This window comes from Osmerus mordax, chromosome 25 (assembly GCF_038355195.1).
Source record: "Osmerus mordax isolate fOsmMor3 chromosome 25, fOsmMor3.pri, whole genome shotgun sequence".
Taxonomy (NCBI): Eukaryota; Metazoa; Chordata; class Actinopteri; order Osmeriformes; family Osmeridae; genus Osmerus; species Osmerus mordax.
Window position 1 is genome coordinate 7,468,577 of NC_090074.1, and position 17,505 is coordinate 7,486,081.

Sequence of the window (17,505 nt, forward strand, 5' to 3'; positions counted from 1 at the left end):
GTCATTTGGATTTGAAGGGGAGGGGGCCGCCAAGTTTAAGTGAGGAGGGTGGGTGGCACTTACCTTCACCATTTTCAAGAATGATCCCTCCAGAACAAAACAGAAAAACCGAGTGAAAAATTATTTTGAAAGTTTCAAAACGCCATATAGTCAATAGTAAATTCAGTAGTAGACAGCAGTAGAGGAATTCCCCCCTCCATAAGAGTTTCCATCTGTCAGGATAGTCGTCTCAACATGACATCACGTCTCTGACACGCTCAGTCCTCCCAGGATCCCCTATTCCCCTCCAGGTGTCCCAGTACTGAGCCCAGAGCCAGCCAGGCCTCAGGGGGTGCTGTGGGCCCTGGCCCTGTTACCTCCTGCCCATCTCGTTCTGCCTGAGGAACTGGATGTTGTTGCTGCTGTCTGCCAGCTCAGGGTACTGTTCCACCGGCAGGATGTAGTAGCCATCGTACCCCGGCACCCTGCCTGTGGCCAGCAGCTGCTGCCTCTCCCCCTCCGCCCACACTCTCCCCCCCTCCCTCCCCTCCCGTGCTTGCGTCTGCTCCCTCCCCCATGCCCCCGCCAGCGCCCTCTGGTGGGCGGCCTCCAGGAGGCGCACACGCTCCTTCTCCAGCACCTCCCCTGCCAGCCCGTAGCGCACGCTTAGTGACATGGCCGGCGTGTGGATCTCCACGGTGACGCCACGGCGGGAGCGGCCGCTCACCGTCACATTGACGCCATTGTCCAGCGTCTTGCGGCCGCTGCTCAGCCCCAGCGCTTGCAAGTCTCCCTCTGCCGTGCCCAACTTCACCAGATGGTGGCAGTCACGTCCATCCAGCGTGTAGTGCAGCCCTTGCAGGTAGAGAGCGCCGTTGAGAACCTGCGCCAGCTTGCGGCTGTCCTCCCCCGCCAGTGCCGACACGGCCGCAGTCACGTGACCCTCTCGGACGGCCAGCTGCTGGCCCCGCCCTATGATGGCGGGGGCCCGGGAGCCGAAGCTGAACCCAGGTTTGTCTCTTCCGGAGGAGAGCTGCTTCTCCAGAACACGGCCCTCCAACGCCATGAAGGCCTGGTTGAGACGCTCCACAGCATACTGGACCCCCGTCTGGGCCTGCACACACACACACAAGACGAGTGTGGGACGTATGTGTTGTGTGTATGTGTGGTGTGTGTGTGTGTAAGTGTACGTGGAGTGAGTGTGTGACCTACCTGTACGGACTCATGCTGGGTGGCCAGCAGCTCGTAGGGAGGGTCGGAGAAGTAGAGCGGTTGCCGTGGGAACCCTGGGATGATGTTGCTCAGCTGAAACCCGAACATCACCAGCCAGCTCTTCACATCTGCAACACACAAACACACACACAAAATCATGTACATCAACTATGCACAGACAAGCTATGTGATGATGATATGTGATATAGCTGTTTGCTTTATATGCTTTTCATTTCAACATTTCATCATGTTGATTTGCTGTTTAAACCAGCTCATGTAACTGACAGAGCAGTAAACAGGACAAGGCTGGCACAACAGGAAACAGGAAGAGCTACGAAAAATGAAACAAAAAGAGCTGCGAAACAGAAGTGCTGGGAAACTGGAAACCGGAAGTGCTGTGAAACAGGAAACACAAAGTCCTGTGAAACAGGAAACAGAAAGAGCTGCAAAACAGGAAGTGCTGTGAAACAGGAAAAAGGAAGTGCTGTGAAACAGGAAAAAGGAAGTGCTGTGAAACAGGAAACAGGAAGTGCTGTGAAACAGGAAACAGAACATACCCGTGACGTAGCTGCGCATGTCCGCCGGGTCACTGAGCGGGTTGTTGTTCTTAAACATGTACAGGTTGAAGGGGGCGGGGTCTCGGCCCACCTTGGGCAGAAGGGCGTGGTCGGGGGCAGTCCAGCGGCCCGCCAGCACGTCGTAGTCCCGGCGGGAGAAGTGTACCAGCTTGGTGAGTGGGTCGTACAGGCCGCCATGGAAACCGATGACCAGGGGGAAGTCCGGGTTGGAATCGTGGAACAGCTCCCCGTACGCCGTGTACTGCAGCTGCTTTACCATCTGCCCGTTACTGCTGAAGATGGCGAGCGGCGTGCCCGTGTTGTCTGAGGCAATGTAGTACTCCTCGCCACCTGTCACCTCCATGGCAAACAGGTGACCCTGGAAGGGGGGGGGGGGTGACAGTGTTAGTTTATACATCTGGATGGGTAGATAGAGAGAGAGAGCGAGAGAGAGGGAGAGAAATGAAGATAAATAACCAACCAGCTAACCAGCCAGCCAGTCCTACCTGCAAGTCGTAGTAGAAGGCCGTGATCTCCCCTCCAGAGTGGTTGTACAGGTGAGTGATGCATGCTGGATAGTTGAGGTCGGCGTAGAAGAACTGCATGTGCTCCCCGTCCGCGGTCCTCCGCGCCACCCTCCTCCCCAGGCCGTCGTAGCGGTAGCGGACGCTCCACCCCCCCGCTGCCCGACTGTACGCCCGCTCCAGCAGGCCGTTGGAGTTGTAGTCAAACACATCGGCGCCCCTCTGACTCAGCACGCCGTCCTCATCCAATCGGTACTGGACGTCGCCCAGCCGCGTGATGCGGTCACGCAGGTCGTAGCGGAGGGGGAGGAGCCTGGCACTGTTGCCTGGGTTGAGCAGGTGTAGGTTGCCGTTGAGATCGTAGCTGTAGCGCCAGGTGGACCAATCGTTGACCTTGACGCTGACCAGCTGTCCATCTCCGTCGTACTCGTAGCGATACTGCGTGGTGTTGGCGTACGGGCCAATCTTCAACTCCCTCTTGATGACCCGGCCCATGCTGTCATACTGCACCGTCATCCAGTACATCAGAGAACGGAATATCTCATACTGCACCTTTAACGAGGAAGGAGACCACGCAGAGGGGGTTACACAGCAAAACTCGCAACCGGCCTTGATATTTCTTTCTTGCCTGAAGTAAATTTCATTTGTTATTTGTTTAGACTGTTGTTTTGTTTTGTACTCTCCAGTGGGGGTTGACATTTATTGATTCATGGATGGGTTGCTAGGCTACCTACATACTCGTCTATCAGTCATCTTTAATTTCCTTCTGGATTAATAAACTGACTTTAATTGAACATTGAACTGATCTGTCATTGGGACCAGCAGTTGTAGAACACATGGCGTCTGGTAAAGCTCCCGTCTAAAGGGAGAGTCCGTCAATAATTACACCATAAATAAACCAAGAGGGACAGCAACACCATGTGGCCAATTATGTAAAGTTTCAAATACAAGGAGCGCTAAACATTTCTATGGTAACAGTGTCTTATATTGTCCTCCTCTCCAGCCACGTCTGTCCTTCCTCTTCTCCTTCTTCTTCATATTCATGTTTATCCTTCCTCTCCTCCATATCTATCCTTCCTTTCTTCTCTCCTCCATATCTATCATTCCTTCCTTCCTCCATATCTATCCTTTCCTCTCCTTTTCTTCTCCCCTCACCTCCTTGATCCTCCCGTGGGCGTCAAAGTGTTTGGACAGCGTCATGACGGCCGTGGTGATGATCTGATTGACGTCGTAGTAGATGATGCCGAACTTCCCAAAGTGCTCCACTTTCCCAGAGATGTCATCGTAGCGATAGAGGTCGACAGGAAGTGATGTCTCTCCAATGACGGGCTTGAGGCTGGCCACGCGGAAGCTGCTGTCATGGTAGGTGTAGTCAAAACGAGCGTTCACCATGCCCTCCTCTGAGAAGCGATACATCTGTTTGTCCACCAGTGGACCCACCTGACGAGGAGAGCAGGACCTGTTAGTGGTCAGCCAGTCAGCCAGCAAGCCAGTCAGCCATCCAGACTGAAAGTCAGCAGCTAGACAGACAGCCAAACAGCCAGCTAGCCAGCCAGCCAGCTTTGTGGTGTCTACAGTAACAGTGTGTTAACCACGGGGGATATCCATGGTGATGGGTATCCGTACCTTACGATAGCGGATGGTGCAGGAGAAACCCCCGCTCTGCAAGTTGACCATCTTTAGCAAGCCTGACGTCTCATCGTAACCAAGGGTGACCGCTGTCCCATCATATAATATCTCTGTAAGCTTCGACAGTTTCCCATACCTGGAGGACAGGAAAGGAGGATGAGTGGAAGATAGGAGAGGATGGAGGAAAAAGAGAGGAGAAAAGAGGGGAGGGATGAGGAAAGGTGGGAAGACGGGAGGAGAAGAGTGAAGGACAGGAGGGATAGGAGATAAGGAAGAAAAGAGGAGTTGAGGAGAGGAGGAGGGAGAGGAGATAAGGAGGAAAAGAGGAGTTGAGGAGAGGGGAAAACCGGACAGGAGAGGAGGAGGGAGAGGAGATGTGGTGTCATACATACACATATTTATTAATATAATTGGATGGATTTTATCATCCAGATAATCCAGGCATCTCACCTGTAGAGGACCCGTCGACCGGTGCCCAGGTAGAGGGTGGCGCAAGGCCGTCCATCCTGGATGAAGTCATGGATAATGGTGGCGTTGCTCTCCGGGGGATTGTAGGTGTTGCGGATGAAGCCCAGAGACACGTGTGTGGACATGGTGTGACGCGCCATGCTGGGGACGGTTACCGAGGTGACACGCCCCAATGGGTCAAACTCAAACACGTACTGCCTCTGACTCTGCTGGAGGAGCAGGACCATGGACTGGAGAGAGGGGGGGCAAGGGGGTAGAGAAAGAAAGATACATTTTGTCACAGTGTTTGGTATTGTGTGTAGCTGGTTTTGCTGGACATCAGTTTATTTGTTTAGTCTTTTAGCCAAAGCATAAACCAATAGTGCTTAGATAGTACAGCTTATAATCAAACATCAAAACATAATTGTAAAAGTAGTTCAGGGGTCAGAGTCAGGGAACAGTCTGTATTTACCAGGCACAGTGCAGAATAACCACATCTCAGCTACCAGGCAGAGTACACAATATCTCAGCTACAATTGAACAACTAAAGGATGGATTTCCATCCTTGACCCCAGGTGGCTCAGGGTTTGATTGACAGATGAGGCTACCAGTCACATACTCTATCTCACCTTGTCCAGGTAGCTGAATTTCCAGACCTTTCCGTCTACGAAGGAGCGTGAGACGATGCGTCCGAACGTATCAAACTCGCTTCTCTGGCTCATGCTGCCGCGCTGTAGACCAATCAGACGGCCTGTAGAGGAGTATGACACATTCACCACCGCCAGGCTGCTGCTAGGCAACCAGGTGACGGGGCGCCCCTGGGCATCGTAGATGATCCTGAGGGTGAACTTCCTGTGATCGTCGTAGATCTTCTCTGTCCTGGTGGTTCGGTCAAAGTCCACTGACAGCAGGTTCCTCCCATGGGCCTGGGGGGGGGATAGGAAAGGGGTAGCAATGACAGAAATTATTAACAAACTGCAGGTGAGCACAGTCTTAGTCTCTATATCTCTCCATCCCATACCTCCCTCCATCCATCCATCCATCCATCCATCCATCCATCCATCCATACACCCACCACCCCCTCTAAACCCCTCCCCCCTTTCCCACTCCCCATCCTCCCCCCAGCCTCACCCTGAGCTTTCGTCCGAACACGGTGACCTTGTTCTGGACCAGCTCTTTCCGCGTGCGCCACTCCAGGGCGTTGAGGCCACTGTCGGTGGGCAGCGAGATGTTCCGGCGGCCCACGCTGGAGCCCAGCGGCCCTGCCACCACGTGGGGCTCCATGTGGAAGCTCAGACCCATCCCACTGGCGTACGACACACGCACGCTGCCGTTTGAGAACATCTGGTAGGTGTTCCTCACCTGGTCTAGGGGGGGGGAGGGTGATAGGAGCCAGAGGGGAGGAAGAAAAAAAAAAAAAAAAAAAAGGAGAAAAAGAATAAGGTGTATAGGAAAGATTATTATAGGTAAAGAAAGGGAGATTAATAAAGAAAGATTAAGAGAGATAAATAAAGAGAGAAAGAGAGAGATTTAAATAAATTGAGTGAGATAAGGAGGAAGTGAAAGTGTGTGGGAGAGATTATTATAAAGACAGAGTAATAAAGAGAGATTAAGAGCAATATTAATAAAGAGATATAGATTGAAAGTGATGGAAGGAGAGGGAGGGGGGAGAGAAGGAGAGTGATATTGGACAGTTTTCTACACAAGAGAACAACTACAAAGAGATTAAATTAGAACATTCGACCTGATGGAATGTAGCAGTGCATTAGGGGAGAAGAGATGGATATACGTAGTTTGAAACAATACCAGTTTCCTCGGACAGACTGGGAGAATTAGAGGGCTTTAAACACCGAACAAGAACTTCATATCACATTAGCATCCCATAATGAGATCAGGTACTCCATTCTGAGGGAGAAAGGTATCTCCCAACCAAATAATGAACCAATCTGAATCTCCGTAGAAGGTTCCGGAAGAAATTTAACAAGAGGGGAGTAGTCAGCTCCCCGTTCCTGCGTTTCTCAAACTGGTTTATCTGTATGAAACTGGAGAGGCCAGTCCTGCCAGACAGATTTACTTATAGGGGGAGGGCTTTCTGAGTCAAACCCCCCACATTAGAGGAAATAAAGTGCTCATTTGGAGCGAGCCAAGCTCGTTCAGGAGACCCCAGGGCAGCTTTCTAGATAAATCTACCCAATATTCACTTTCACTCCATCCTCTATTCTCCATCCTCCACTGCTTTTCATCCTCCCCTTCCCTCTCCTCCCCTCTCCTGTATTTCAGATCAGAGAGCGGTTCCTACAGACACACTCTTGACCAGTTACAGCTGGGCGTGGATGTCACGACTATCCCGCGGCCACCGTAGTTACCTTGCACCAGGGTGTATGAAGACTCGGTGGAGGAGAGGTTGGTGATGAGCGTGATATCATCGTCGCGGCCCGAGCTCTCCATGTCGATGCTGGTTGCTGTGTCAACCTGGCGTCGCAGGCTGGTGACCACGCCCGTAGGGTAGGAGACATTGGTCACATGCCCCTCGCCATCGTACCTGGGAGAGGGGATGAACTGGCTGGTTACTGGCTGCTTATACACCCTGGTTACTGACTGGTTATACCATGGTTATTAGATGGTTATACTCTGTTTACTGACTGGTTATACCCTGGTTACTGACTGGTTATACCCTGATTATTGACTGGTTCCTGTCTTGTTATACCCTGGTTACTGGTGAGTTATACCCTGGTTACTGACTGGGTATACTAGTTATTACTGGCTGGTTACTGACTAGTTTCCAGGGTTGGGCAATGTAATGGTAGGACATACTACTGACTGGTAACTGGCTGGATATACCATGGTTACTGGCTGGTTATAGGATGTTTGAGGGACAGTAATTAAGTACACTCTAAGGGGCGTTTGTGGAGCATGAATATTATTATCTCTCGAAAATGACTAATTCCTCCATTCATTCTGAATGAGTCATTAACCATTCTTTCCTCTCTCACCCAGAATCACACTTCTTCGTTTCCAACCTGTCATCTCTCTCTCTCTCTCTCTCTCTCTCTCCCACAAACACACACACTCCCTCTCTCTTTCTTTCACACACACATACACACACACACACTTACTGGTAGAAGTTGGTCCAGCCTGTCTCGTCAGCCTTGGAGGCCAGCAGGCCGGAGGAGGCGTGGTAGCTCATGAGCGCCACCTGCTGGTTGAGGGCAGAGACAGAGCGGAGCCAGCCTGCAGGGTCCAGCCCCAGAGACAACACCTGGTTCTCAGGTAGAACCACCAGACGCACCTGGCCCGAACCGTCCCTGCGCACCTGCAGCGGAGCACACAGTGCAGTCTACACTTAACACACCATGCTGTACACTCTACAAACCACATTTTACACTTTATTCTTTACCACCTAACCATCCCTTCCCTTTCCTCCTCCCCCATCCTCCCCTCCTCTGCCCTCCTTCATGCCCCCCTCCTCCCCTCCCCCCCTCCTCACCCTCAGGCTGTTGTTACAGTTGTCGGTGACAGAGGCCAGCTCAGTGTCGGGTCCGTATGTGAAGTTGAGCAGCGTGTCCCCAGTGATGAGGCTGACCGTGTGCCGGTGACGCCCCTCGCCGTCAAACACGTACAGCTCCTGTTCCCGCGGCGACCCTACCTCGTACTCCCCCCCCGTGGCCGTCAGGGGCCGCTGGGGTCGGACGGCGCGCACACGGATGTTGTTGAGGTCGGAGATGAACAGCGTGCCGTCGGGCGAGGCAGCGAGGGAGGACGGGGCGTTGAGGAGGGCGTCGGCTGCATAGCCGTCGTCGCCATAGTAACAGTTGCAGTTGACGTCGTTCTTGCAGTCGCAGTCGGAGGGGGCGCCGGCGAGTAGAGAGATCTCTCCAGACGCACTCACCTGGAGGAGCAGGGCACCAGTCAATCAATTATTATTATCAATTTATCAATTTATCAAAGTTATTCATTAAATTAGTTAATCAACAAACCAATTAACCAATCCTTCAGTGGATCCATCAATTTGTCAATCAATCATCCAATTCAAAACCAATCACTCAATCAACTAATGACATTGATTATCTGCTGCCTCTTTAACAGTTTTGTCGAGGGATCCACGATGGCTTACAGTCCTGAACCCCGACACCCGACCCTCACCTGTCGCACGCGGTTGATCTTTTTCTCATCGGTCTCGGCGATGAACAGCGTGCCGTGGTGGTTGAGGGCAATGGCGGTGGCCCCCTCCAGGGCGGCGTGGATGGCAAGGGGGCTGAGGGAGTAGTCGATCCCGGGGACCAGGCAGTGCATTGGACGGCCGGCCATGATGCTGACCTGCAGGGTCTGGCTCACCCTCAGGACCACGTTGTTCTCCAGCACGTACAGGGAGTTGTCACTGGGGTCCACCGCCAGGTCTGTTGGCCACTCCAGGCGCACCTGCACACACACACACACACACACACACACACACACACACACACACACACACACACACACACACACACACACACACACAGACAGACACACAAGTTAACAGACACATACACACCCACACACAGGTACACCCACAGATACACACACACTCACAGACACACAGGTACACACAAACACACACATGTACACACACAGGTACACACACAGATACACACACGCACACACACATGCAGGTATATGTCAGAAATATTAACTTATCAAGCATTGCATAGTCAGTCGGTGAACAAGTTACACACACACACACACAGAGAGAGACACACACACACAGATATACACACATGCAGGTCACACTCATACACATGAAGGTACACACATACAAACACATGGTTAACAACAGGTCTGGCTTCAGATGTTTAAGACGTGTGTACCAGTGTGTAAGTGTACTTCTCCTTCCCTGCCTCCCCCTCCCACCCCCCACCTGGCTGACGTCCATGCTGGTGTCACAGCTGAGGGGTCGTACTGCGGTGAGGTCGTTGGTCCTGATCACCGTGGAGATTATGCCATTCCGGTCCACCTTGCGGATCATGGTGGCGTCTACAAAGAAAAGCAGCCCCTCCTGGTCTACCGCCACACCTGCTCACAAGGAGGACAGGGAGGGAGGAAGGGAGAGAGGAAGGGAGAGAGGGAGGGAGATGTCAGATTATATTTCTGCTCTCCCTACAGTACCCTAGCCTAAGCCTCCTCTCTTACCTCTCCCCCTCCTCTCTTACCCTTCCCCAACCTCTCGTACCCCTCCCCCTCTCTTACCCCTTACCCTCCTCTCTTACCCCTCCTCTGTTAGCCCTCCCCCTCCTCTCTTATCCCCTCCCCCTCCTCTCTTACCCCTCCCCCTCAAGCCATCCTCTCTTACCCCCTCCCTCTCCTCTTACCCCCCTTCTTTCTTACACCCCTGCCACTCTTACCCTTCCCCCATTCTAACCCTGGTTCTCTTGCCCCCCTCCCCCTCACCCCGGGGGCTCATCAGGGCGGCCTGGGTGGCCTGGCCCCCGTCCCCACAGCGGGCGTCGTCAAATGGCACACACTGCTCGCCCGTCCCCGCCACCACCGGGGCGTCCTTCAGACGCTGGCGATCGCCCGCCGCCCCACCCGCTGCGCCCACGCGGTAGATTTTCCGGGAGTTGGTGTCAGACAGCAGCAAGTCCCCCGTCACTGGACACACTGCCAGGTAATACTTATGGCTGGGGTTGTTGCTACGGAGACCGAAGGATAGGGGAGGGGGGGGGTTACAAGTTTGCCAACCATAATGTCCATGATGATGATGATGATGATGATGATTTTTATGATAATTAGGATTTTTATGAAGACAATGAGAATGATGATGAAGATTAAGATGATGACGTTACCTACCCATGTCTTAGGTCCTTGTTCCTAAAAGAAGAGAAATCCAAGTTTCACATATATATATATATATGATAATACAAAACTGGACAACAGTGAACAGAGACAAGTAACTGGGGGAGGGGAGGATGTTGCAGAGTGGTTGTGGGAGAGAGGGGAGGAAGGGTTAGTTAAAAACAGACACACACACACCTCAGCTCCAGGATGGCGGAGGTGTTATTCATGGTGGGGTAGATGCGTCGTACGAAGTTCAGGTCACCCACGTAGAGACTCCCGTCGCCGCCGCAAGCCAACGCTACTGGCGCTAGCAGCTTGTTGCCCTCGGCAACACCGCTGCAGCTGGGGCAGGAGATGCTCCGCCTCCGGCCATTACCCATAATGCTGCTGATGAGCGGGGGCTGCTGGGACAGGAAGATATTCTCTCCACTTCCTTTATGCAGGATTCCTGAGGAGAACACCGACACTGTTTACAGGTGTTCAACATGATCAACACTGTCTACAGGTGTTCAACATGATCAACACTGTCTACAGGTGGTCAACATGATCATCACTGTCTACAGGTGTTCAACATGATCATCACTGTTTACAGGTGGTCAACATGATCATCAATGTCTACAGGTGATCAACATGATCATCACTGTCTACAGATGATCAATATGATCATCACTGGTTATAAGTGATCGTTATGTACACAGGTGATCAATATCAACAGTAGAGAGAGCTATTGTGATCAATATATCTACAGGTGTTCAGTATCTAAACATCCCTTTCCTTCTTTCTTTAATCTTCTTTCACTAAATTTTGAGACTCACTTTGTAGTTGTATTTTTCTTTTTCCCATGAGATATTCAATTTTCTCCCTTCCTCCCATTCTCTATCTCTCCCTTACTGTCTCTAGCTCCCTCTCTCTATCTCCCTTTCTCCCTGGGACACAGAACTGGTATGGTATCCAATCCCGCTATTCCTCGTTGCTATAGGAACAGCTTGGGTGTGTTATTAACTGCTGTGCTGCAGCTGTCTGTCACTGCTTTAGCAGGGGTATTAGTAAACCCTAAACCTGTTGAACAGGAAAGTGTGTGTGGAATGTGTGTGCGTGTGTGTGAGTCTGCGTGTGGTGTGAGTGTGTGTGTGTGTAAGTGAGCGTACCGCTGCGTGTGTTGAGGGCGTGGTGTTTGTCCAGGGACCAGCCCCCCAGGTTGGAGGGCAAGAGCTCGTACCCCTGCAGCACCACCACCCTCCTCTCCCAAAGCACCCTGGGACAACCGTCATACTCGTACCCCACCGACACTGAGGAGGAAGAGAGAGGAGGAAGAGCACATGTCCCACCATGTTGTGCTGATGAGAGAGGCTCCGCTGCTCAGCTATCCCAATACAGACACCAGAGGAGACCATGCTCTGGGCCGTCACCCTCTACAAACAGCCCACAACAACATCACTGGTATGGGAGCAACTGTGTGTGTTCCCATTGCATTAATAGCTATCATATGTTAACTCCCTGAGTAGGTGGGAATATCCTTAAAGACTTGCGATCTAGGAGGCATTATTAAAGAAAGAGAGACAGAGAGAGAGAAAGAGTGAGAAAGAAACATGTGAGCCACCTCAGGGTACAGATAGATTTAATCTGTCATACATTCCCACCAGTAATGCATCAAATATATACTACATTGTCATGCATTGTAACCCCCCTAACCCAGCCCCTCTGTTCTTTCTCTTAATCCCACTTGTCTGTGCTGCCCACAAACCCCTCACCTCACTGTTGTCCCTTAACACCTCCCCTCTATGCTGCCCCCCCAACCTCTCCCATCTGTGCTTCACCCCCTAACCCTCTGTGCTGCCCCATAACACGTCCCCTCTGTGCTGCCCTCTTAATCCCTCCCCTCTGTGCTGCCCCCTAACACGTCCCCTCTGTGCCACACCCCTAACCCTTCCCCCTTGTACTGCCCTCTTAACCCCTCCCCTCTGTGCTGCCCCTAACACATCCCCTCTCTGCTACACTCCTAACCCCTCCCCTCTGTGCTGCCCTCCTAACCCCTCCTCTCTGTGCTACACCCCTAACACTTCCCCTCACTGCTGTCCCTTAACACCTCCCCTCTGTGCTACACCCCGAACACCTCTCATCTGTGCTACACCCCGAACCCCTCCCCTCTGTGCTGCCACTCACCCACAGCATCCGTCAGCCCGTACACCCTCTGGCGATACGCGTCGGTCTTGTCCCAGACATAGGAGAAGGCCAAGTTGGGCGAGGCGTGGAAGCCCTTCTGGAGCAGCTGGCCCTCCACAGCCACCATCAGGTGCACCCTGGCCAGAGAGAGGGGCACCTGGGCCGGGGTCAGGGTGACCCGGAGCAGGGCCTGGTAGCCCTGGGTCCTGGAGCTCAGGTAGCTCAGCTTCAGGCTGGAGCCTGGGAGATCCAGCTGCTCATGGACCACCTGGAGGACACAGAGACGGATCTCAGGTTTGTGTGTGTGTGTTACCAGGGTCTCAGGTGTGTGTGTGTTACCTGGGTCTCAGGTGTGTGTGTGTTACCTGGGTCTCAGGTGTGTGTGTTACCTGGGTCTCAGGTGTGGGTGTGTTACCTGGGTCTCAGGTATGATGTGTCTCAATGCAGGCTTGGAGCTGAAGAAGGAGGAGAGTGGTGATGTCACAACCAGGGGGTCGGGTCGGGTGGAGCTGCTAAGGTCACATCCTGTCACGCTGGTCTCCTCTGTCCGCAGCACCACTGTCTCCACGGCGACAAACCGGTTCCACGGCAACCACATTGTGCGTTCCTGGCCGAGGAACGGAGCACGCTCAAAGCGGAGTGTCAAAGACATGCCGCCATTGGCTACCAGGTCAAACCTGTACAAATAAGGAGGGTGGGGTTAGCCTCTGATTGGCTGATTGGGTTAATTGTTAACTTGAAGGGGCCTATCAGCATGACTCATTGTAACTACACTGAGGCTGGGCCCCAGTGATACAGCTGGCTGGTGTTGTAATGGCATCCCAGTGGAACAGCTCTTCACTGTCCTAACAGGAACATCCATCCTCATCAGCATCTCTCTGGGATCCATTGCTTTTCAGATCAGATACAGCTGTGCTCATTAAGGCTGCTCAATCAAACGCTGTGATGAGCTGAGTGCTGACATGTTGATTTGGGACTACTTATGGAAAAAACCCTGTGTGGCTGTGTTAGTGTGAAAGTGTGTGTGTGTTGTCATGTTGACTGCAGTAGGAAAAGGCTGACGGGCTCGTTAACATCTGTCATCATTAGCAGACGTAATCAGCTGTTTAGCACGTAAATAACTCCTCCAAAATCAGTTGTTTCAATTGAGCTCCTCATAATTGATGTTTATAATTGATTATTTTCTTATGTGACGACAGTATCGTTAGCATTGTGTGTCTGTGCACGTGTGTGTGTGTTTGTGTGTGTGTAGGTGAGTGTGTGCAGGTGTGTGTCTGTGTGTCTTTGTGTGTGTGAGTGTGTGTATGTGTGTGTGTGCGTGTGCAGGTGTGTGTGTACACATACATGCCGTCGGGCCTTGTGAGTGTGTATCCGTAATGAGGGGATCGGAGGAATGTCACGTTGACCCCCACCAGGGGCGTTCCATCTGATGTCACCACCTGACCTCGGATCAGACACACCAGGCTGGGGGCAGGGTAGAGTAGAGCAGAGTATAGTAGAGTGTAGAGTATAGTATAATACAGTAGAGCAGAACACAGTACAGTAGAGTAAAATACAGTTGAGCAGAGACCAGTAGAGTACAGTAGAAACAAGTTACCTGGCGTTAAAGGGGTTGTTTCCAGGAATTATGTGAGTGGCGTCCTTTCCCACCAATGACCTGACACGTTCATAGAATGACCTCATTTTCTGGCCCCCTGTTTGGGCCTGCTGGATGATCTGGAGGGGGTCCCGGGCACCTTGGCACAGTGGATTGGTCAAACAGGGAGTCTGGGTGCAGCAGTCAGGGTCCATGCAGTCTGTCAGGCCATCTGGGAGAGGAGGACACTGTTAGCACACACACACACACACACACACACACACAAACATGCACATGCACTTGCAGACACACAAGTTTGTTTTTATATCGTAGTGGGGCTCAACCTTTCACTTCCATTCAAAATTATGTCTAACCACTAACATTAACCCTTACATCTTAACCTTAACCTTTAATGTAATTCAAACACATAAATCCCCCTGAAACAAAGTTATTGGGCGCAGCAAAAAGGCCCCACAAGGTCATGTTTTCATGTTTCACTATACTTGTGAGGACATTTGGTCCCCACAAGGGTAGTTAAATAAGACCACACACACACACGCAGACAAATATACACACATGCAAACGCACAAACACACACGCACAGAAACAAACCTCCTTCGTTGTCCTTATTGTCGGAGCAGGAGATCTCCATTGCGACGCTACAGCCAGATCCCCTCCAGCCTGTGTGACAGTCACAGCGCCACATGTTCTGTCCCAGAATGCACTGGCCATTCCCACTACACAAGCCTGGACACCCGTCTGGGGGGGAGACAAGGGGAGGAGGAGGAAGAGAGGGAGGTAGGAAGGCAAGGGGAGTGGAGGAGGATGGGTTTTCAGAGGACAGGAAGGAGGAGATGAGGGGAGGTGGGAAAGGGAAGTAGAGAGCGGGAGAGACAGATGAGGAGAAGGAAGACAGAAAGATAGATACGTCTTTAATGAGCGTGATGCGAGGGTGTGGGATACAATGAACCTTAGTAACAGTCTTAGTAACCTGTGTAGAGTATTCTCCAACAGCCCATAAAAACCATGCTAATGAGCAGAGTATTGATTCTACAGTGGAGCTGTGGGGTTGTTGCTATGGGCTACAGATCCAGGAGAACTCTCCTCTGGGACACCAGCCTGCTATCTTCAATATCCACTCACTTTGAAAGAGTATTCAATAAACGATATACATCCACTCACTGTTACTGAGTGTTTGATACAAATATTTATATCCACTCACTGTTAAAGAGTACTTTTGAGTGGATATAATGTATTTCACACAATTCATTAGTGCTGGATGATGTTCCTTCTGGGGCTGGGGTGTTTGAGCAAGAAGTGTGTGTGTCTGTGTAAGTATAGTTTGTGTAGCGTGAGTAAGTAAAGCTTGTTTGTGTGTTTGTGTTCAAAACACAAAAATGCTGCCGGAAGAAAAAGAATCCTATCGAGGAAATGGGAGCAGAAACTCATAGCTAACCCTAACACATTTTCAAGGTTTTCATATGGAGGACTAAATGTGCCAAAATTAAATAAAGAAATACATAAAGAAAAGGGACGGGACATAACCAGTTGCTCAGAGCTGTCCTTATTGGACTGCAATGTTTTACTCTTGGAGCACTGTGATTGGACACTGTGATTGATAGAAAACTGTCAGACCTGAGCTGTCAATCAAGTAGTAGACATATTCAGTCTTATTGAAACACAAATGGGCCACTTTGAAAACGATTTAACCAGATATGTTATTGTTAAAGGGAACTTTAGGGAACCTTCAATGAAGGTGACTGAGAACAGGCCAAATGTTACCAATAGATTTGAAATCGGCCCATTTGTGTTTCAATAAGGCAGAATACGTCTACTACTTGATTGACAGCTCAGGTCTGACAGTTTGCTATCAATCACAGTGTCCAATCACAGTGCTCCAAGAGTAAAACATTGCAGTCCAATAAGGACAGCTCTGAGCAACTGGTTATGTCCCGTCCCTTTTCAAAGGAAAAGAAATGTGCATTTCATATTAAATGAAAAGAGGCGAGCTGTCCTCATGGAACTGCAGTGTTTTATGCTTTATAAAACACTGTATTTTCCTGAACATGTTTAAATGGCCCTAAAACGTAACCTGTAAAGGTTTATGCCTGGTATTGAGCTGTTGAACGGTGCTGGCAGCCTGGCACAACCAAGACACACACACTTCTCTGACCCTCTACCTGATCATGCGCTTGCTTCAATGAACGTGAGTGAGAACAGGCCACATGTTAACAATAACATAACTGTTAACATAAATGTTAACATCACTTAAGAGATGTATATTTATTTATTTATTTATTTATGTATTTATTTATGTATTTAATTTTGGCACATTTAGTCCTCCATATTTTCAAGCCTTGCTCACGCTTTCAAGGTGGAAGATTTTGGGACAAGTGTTCGAGCTAAATAACTCAAGGTTCCTGATCGGAGGCACACGAAACCGGCGTATTTGGCCGACATTGTTAGGTGTCTGCTTGTGCATCACAATGAACTGAATGCTAAAATGCAAGGTCAATTAGAAAATCTTCTCACCTCGTCTGACATATTGCGTGGCATCTGATCCAAGCTCACACTCTAGCAGGGAAGGCTTGAGATGTTTCCCTTCATTCAAACAGCAGCAAACGTTTGTACCTTATCTCTCAGCATGTGAATATTCTCAATGAGAGATTTAGTCAATACTTTCTGACAATCTGAGTTCTTTTGCACAGTTTGACTGTGTCTGTGACAGAGTCCTTGTGCACTGGAAAGCTCAATATCCTTGTCTCACTGCTGGCTGGGGAACAACTGGCAGAGATCATAGTAGATCATACATTAAAAATAAAACTTCAAGACATGGCTTTGGACAGGTTTTGATTATCATGGGAAAAGGAGAACCCAATGGTTTTGAGTAGCGCCATTGCAATCTTGCTAGCCTTCTCTATAACATACTTGTCGGAACTGAGTTTTTCGAGCCAAGCTTACATCAAGATCCCTGACAAGACGGTTGTGTGCATCGTTCCAGGTATCCCATTGCTAACAAGTCACATTTGTCCCCCCTCTCTTTCATAAACCACTTATGGTATGTGTGTGTGTATGTGTGTGTGCGTATGAGTGTGTGTGTTGGCCATCAGAAGGATATAGAGTGCACCCTTTTTAATACATTTTTGACTGTTGTGACTTGAGATGTTGCCTACTTTTACATGGTGCCATGGCTGAAATAGCGTTGAGAAATGCTAGTCTAGAGCTCCCTTGTGTATATGATCAGAGGATGTCGATGAAATTACCAGCCTGATGAGATCAACTCTGAGACAGAGGAGAGTGCTGGTAGCACAGAGAGGTGGCACACACATGCACCAACAAGCTTTACTGACACACACACACTGCTAACTGACCGCTAACTCACAAACCAGCACACCCCTGTCTCACACACACTGACACACAGACACACCCTGACACACACAGACATACTGACACAAACACTGACATACACACACTGAGACACACACACAAACTCACACACTCACACACAGCAGTGTGTCCCAGTCTCATCAGTATTCTGGGAGTCAGTGGGAGTGTATTAGCAGTGCGATCGTGGCCTGCTCTGGTTAGTTAGCATGCTGCCCAGCTG

General features: G+C 50.5%; 1 protein-coding gene across 1 annotated transcript in view; it reads right to left on the reverse strand.

The window, feature by feature from the left end:
• Positions 1-352: 352 nt before the first annotated feature.
• The window catches only part of tenm2b (teneurin transmembrane protein 2b), a 125,322-nt gene continuing 108,169 nt past the window's right edge, over positions 353-17,505 (reverse strand). The window contains exons 13-35 of the mRNA XM_067229340.1: positions 14,511-14,657; positions 13,920-14,130; positions 13,667-13,786; positions 12,738-12,999; positions 12,323-12,590; positions 11,308-11,448; positions 10,355-10,607; positions 10,172-10,192; positions 9,773-10,014; positions 9,243-9,397; positions 8,492-8,767; positions 7,836-8,237; positions 7,465-7,661; positions 6,715-6,890; positions 5,480-5,715; positions 4,978-5,274; positions 4,352-4,599; positions 3,899-4,037; positions 3,428-3,712; positions 2,255-2,824; positions 1,749-2,127; positions 1,192-1,319; positions 353-1,093 (exon numbers count right to left, since the gene is read on the reverse strand). Of these exons, the coding sequence (XP_067085441.1) occupies positions 353-1,093; positions 1,192-1,319; positions 1,749-2,127; positions 2,255-2,824; positions 3,428-3,712; positions 3,899-4,037; positions 4,352-4,599; positions 4,978-5,274; positions 5,480-5,715; positions 6,715-6,890; positions 7,465-7,661; positions 7,836-8,237; positions 8,492-8,767; positions 9,243-9,397; positions 9,773-10,014; positions 10,172-10,192; positions 10,355-10,607; positions 11,308-11,448; positions 12,323-12,590; positions 12,738-12,999; positions 13,667-13,786; positions 13,920-14,130; positions 14,511-14,657 (5,894 nt within the window). The remainder of the gene's footprint in view (positions 1,094-1,191; positions 1,320-1,748; positions 2,128-2,254; positions 2,825-3,427; positions 3,713-3,898; positions 4,038-4,351; positions 4,600-4,977; positions 5,275-5,479; positions 5,716-6,714; positions 6,891-7,464; positions 7,662-7,835; positions 8,238-8,491; positions 8,768-9,242; positions 9,398-9,772; positions 10,015-10,171; positions 10,193-10,354; positions 10,608-11,307; positions 11,449-12,322; positions 12,591-12,737; positions 13,000-13,666; positions 13,787-13,919; positions 14,131-14,510; positions 14,658-17,505) is intronic.